This window comes from Plasmopara halstedii (assembly GCF_900000015.1).
Source record: "Plasmopara halstedii genome assembly, contig: Scaffold_2604, whole genome shotgun sequence".
NCBI classification, from domain to species: Eukaryota; Oomycota; class Peronosporomycetes; order Peronosporales; family Peronosporaceae; genus Plasmopara; species Plasmopara halstedii.
In genome coordinates, this window is record NW_020189511.1 from 19,127 (window position 1) to 23,699 (window position 4,573).

At 44.8% G+C, this 4,573-nt stretch overlaps 2 protein-coding genes across 2 annotated transcripts; one reads left to right on the forward strand and one right to left on the reverse strand.

Moving 5' to 3' along the window:
- Window positions 1–600: 600 nt before the first annotated feature.
- Window positions 601–2,317, forward strand: PHALS_04346 (CRN-like protein; the record flags this gene model as incomplete). Its single annotated transcript, XM_024718444.1, has 3 exons — window positions 601–992; window positions 1,039–1,472; window positions 1,539–2,317. 3 exons carry the CDS (start codon window positions 601–603, stop codon window positions 2,315–2,317), a joined length of 1,605 nt encoding a protein of 534 aa, XP_024583843.1.
- Window positions 2,318–3,857: 1,540 nt separating this feature from the next.
- Window positions 3,858–4,217, reverse strand: PHALS_04347 (uncharacterized protein; the record flags this gene model as incomplete). The annotated part of the gene is made up of 3 exons (XM_024718447.1): window positions 3,858–3,944; window positions 4,055–4,140; window positions 4,208–4,217. The coding sequence occupies 3 exons, from the start codon at window positions 4,215–4,217 to the stop codon at window positions 3,858–3,860; spliced, it is 183 nt and encodes a 60-aa protein (XP_024583844.1).
- Window positions 4,218–4,573: the final 356 nt, after the last annotated feature.

Consider the following 4,573-nt stretch of genomic DNA (forward strand, 5'->3'; position numbering starts at 1 on the left):
ATAATTTCTTGTTCGTGGACTAGGCAGTTTGTCTCCGCAGCCTTAAAATGGCAAGATTCGACGTAATCACACGATCTCGCCCTCAGAGTCTGCTTGTAGCAGTGCACACCCTACGGCAAAGTCCGACGCTGGCAACGCCAGTATTGGAGTATGAAGGAGGCTGTCTTAGACCTTGTCAAAAGCCCCTGATGCTCGGTGTCCCAACACCATTCTGTATCCTTTCTAAAGATATTCGACAATGGCTGTGCCAATTCCGCATAATTCGCGCTACACTTGTGTAGTTGGCGAGGCCAAGCCACTTGCGCAAGGCCTTTTGACTCTTTGGATCCGGTCAGTCCACAGTGGCTTTGCCCTTAGCGGGATCCGCTCAAAGGCCACGCTTCCCAACGAAGCACCCTAAAATGGGAATTATTTCAGCGCCGAAGAAGCACTTACCGGCAGTTACATACAGCATATTCGTGCACATGCACTCAAGCACCGCTTTTCATAAATGAACGATCATCTATATTTTGGTTTTTGGATTTAAGCTTTGACATTTTTTATTCTGCGCTTCTATATAAGTTATCACAGATAACGCGATTTCTGTGAAATCTGCTAAAGATGTATAAAGAGTTCCGTGTCAACCTTAGCCACGCGCAGGCCTTAAAGGTTCTGCATGGAAAACCTGTTCGATTAACGCATGCACAGCTCAATGCTGGTCATGCTCACTATTTTGGGCCCGAGACCTACAAAAAGCTTGTGAAAGCATATGAATCTGGCAAAGGAACTACCCTTCATATGCCTCACGGTGAAGTATTATGGACGCATCAGTCTGGACTAGATATTTTGGAGTTATGTGATTGGCTAAAACTGTGCGGTGTGTTGCGTGAGAACTTTCCGCACGAAGATGGCAGAGGTCGAGTTGGAGTGCGCGGTATACGGCGAAGGGGCTGTGTTTCCCGTGAAGATAGCGAGCAATGCGAAAGTGAGCGCGCTGCAGGAGAAGATCGCAAGTACATACAGAGTCGTGAGCAACTGCGTTGAGGTTTACCCAGCCAGGTTGACGCTCTACTTGGCGCGGAAGAAGGGGGAAGCCACGTGGATGAAGCACGACCACACGGTGAAAGGCTTCTTGCGAGGTGGCATCAGCACCGAGTATGAAGAGATGCTTTCGTCGTGGATTCTCGACGAAGATTGCTTTGGGAAGAACTTTCAGCCTGGTCGCAAGGAGATTCACGTGCTGGTGGAACTCCCAGAAGTTGCGGTTGAACCACCGAAGAAGAAGCAAAGATTGGAGGGAAACCGGATTGCATTTGCAGGACCATTGCATCAGGATGAGTGCGCCGTTCCGTTTGATACAATAGACGCTTTTCGACAGATCAAGGAAGGCCTATCAAGAAAAGAGGTCATCGGCCACCCTTTGTTCCTGTTGTACGGTCCTCGTCAATTTGGAAAAACAACAATTTCGTATCGCATCATGGACTGGATTGCCAGTGATTACAGTGTTGCGGATGTCAAGTGCGTTTTTTTTTAAATGCATGAATCGGATGTGGCTGCAGAGGGAACGTTCTGGAATCGATTGGGGAGGTGCATTGATAATCGAAATGCGGGCTGCGATTACGATTCGTTTAAGCAGTTGGTGGAGGATTGCGCTACTCAAGACCGGAAGCAGTTGTGCCTGATTGTGGATGAAATGGATCATCTCTTTTCCAACAAAGAGTTGGCTATCAAGTTCCTGCTTGCACTTCGAAAGTGGAAAGCAGCATCGTATTTCCGTGGTTTCCTTGGGATCGGAAGTCATGAATTGGTGCACCATCACGAAATCTTTCGTGAAAACGACAAGACAAGCCCTTTCAACGTTGGTAACATGATCAAGATGGCGCCATTTTCAGTGGAACAAATGAGTGCGTTTTTCAAGCTTATTGATCCACGCTATTCGTTTCCTCAGTCGCTTCAATGTGGAATTATGAAGTATTCCAGTGGAGCGCCCGGTGTATTTGGATCATTGATTCGATTTACGGTTGACAAAGACAAGTGGACTCTGGAGTGGCGTGAATGGGAACCGTGGTTCCAAATGGGTGCATTTTCCGGGTATTTGACGCAGTACAACAACACCTATTACCGCATACAAGGCGATCTGCGCAGCTTGACTGAGTTGGAGTGGGAGGCGCTCAAATACATACTTGAAGACAATGGGAGTTTGACGGCTAGCACTGTCGAGGGGTACTGCGGCATTGCAGTCAGGGGCGATCAGCAAAGGCGACTCGTTGACCCATTACTGAGAATGGGGATTGTGGTCCAAGAAGCAGTGGTGGATTGGCCATTGTATCTGAGATGATGTGTCGAGTTTGTGTCGAAGCCCTCCCAGAGCGGGAAATTCATCAAGCTGCTAATACCGATGACCCCGTGCTGCTCTTGTCTGTTGCGCTTGGACAAGTGTACCCCAAAACCATTTCGAATCATCTTGTGAGGAATCGACAAGCACCGAGTGAGTGGCATTTCATCACGAGCTGTATTCGACAATTCGGGATATCTTGAAGAAGGGAGCACTGACGAGGGGTATTTATGCTGAAGTAAAAACTCCAGGCAGTCGAAGGAGAGCCGATATTCTCATCGCCAATGGGGTCCGAGTCGCATACGAGCTGAAGTCAAATCAATTACGGGAATCCGAGATCGAAGCCGCCGCAAAACAAGCAGATGGGTACAGACAACAGTTCAACGTCGACCGGATGGTCGTTGTCAACTTCGTTCCCATGGGACACACGTTGGACGAAGTGTATCGATTCACGCGGTTTCTGAGGGTTCAGATCGTTCATGCTCAGTTTGCTGATTCCTGTGATCAATTTTCTCTTCAATACCTGGGAGAGACAAACGAAGTCCTAAAATGCTCCGTTAAGTGCCTAGTTCGGAATAATAATAGTTAAGTCGGAGTTCCAAAACCGAGTTCCGAACCGGTTCCAAAATGATGCTGTACTTACTAGAGCTGCTGTGGTGCTTTAATTTAATAGTGAATTGCAATTATTTGATGAACAATTTTCGGAACCAAATTTTAATAACTAGAAGGGCTGTGGTTACATTGACATCTTCCGTTGGTGCTCGGGTTCCGAGTTCCTATACTTTTATATATATAGAGAGAGAGAATAAAAGGACGGACTGCATTGATTATGTTACATCGTCTGCTCAACCTGTGCATAAAATGACATCTAGAGTACCCCTAGACCCCCTTAAAGACCAAGTTAATGTACGGGTACGTACGGAACGTACCCGTTCCAAACATTAAGAAAGTCTAGGGGTACTAACGATAATGTAAACAACAAATCTGTGTGTGGTGCTTTAAAAGGAAATTTTATCTAATGCATAACATTCAAACTGTGACAATACTTGACGTTTATGTGCGCACATGTTTCGTTTGCTTTTTTCTTAAGCCTCCCATGGTACTCGTGAGCGAATGTGTCCGTTCAATAATTCAGACAAATGAAGATACTTGATAGATGATCCGATTCGTGCATTCTGCATCATTCACACCATTCGTCAAGTTGTAAACTTCTTGCTCTTCCTTTCTTTAAATGATGGTGGAAATAGTAGTCTATCGAGCTTGACAAATCTTAGAGTTCATAACAGAACTTGCGCCTAATCGCCGCAATGAAAAGCACAGTTGTACTGAAAAAACATAGTACCCTTTTGTCCGCTATTCTCGGTTGATATGACAATACTGTGGCATCAGTGCTCACCCTACCGAGTGAGTCAACTACCAGGCCACAGTCGCGACGCACTTCCGATCTCGATCAAAACAGTGGCTCTTTCGCTTTCTTTGAAAATTTAAATTTTGATGCGACTAAAGCCAATTAAAATAATCAGCACATAAAACAAGTAAATTGCTACTCCGATGCTCCTAAAACGAACACTTCCATGAAATTCTCCTGATACAGCTCCATACGAAATCGAGAAGCAAGGAGACAATCAAACTATACGAGGGGGGCAACAGAGAGCTTATGTAACAATCTGCACGGCGTCACTTGCGAATTAACATGCTGATTAAGAGCTTAGTGGCTGTTTGTCTTGTATGAATTTTCACCTCCAAGAAGCTAAGCTGGCATACTGGAGCATACTTTGGAGCATCTTTTTGATTTTCTTGATCTATACGCCACGAAAAATCAGATGCTGAAAAGCATAATAGGGAAAGAGGTGGTTTCTCGTGCCAAAGTTCGAAAAGATGTTGAGAACGAACAAGGTTCCATTAGGAAAAGCGCTATACTATTGTAATTTACGCGGGTCCGTTTTCGACGTGTGGTCTGCTTCGATAAAGAAAGATCCGTATGATCTATTCAAGTTAATTACAAGCATTGATGACGAAATAATTGCAGAAGTGATGATACTAATCTACTACTGAAAAGACCGGGCAATCTCATGGGTTTATTTCTTAAATGATACAATAAAATAATAAGCGTAATCAAAGTGCTGGATATTTAAATCCAGATGTTCACAATTGCAAAAAGCATATGTTTATTCAATCATTCAAAGTATTGCCATAATCTCATGTATTCCATTTCAACGTCATGATGATGTTCGGGCGCCATCAGCGATTAAATTGAAG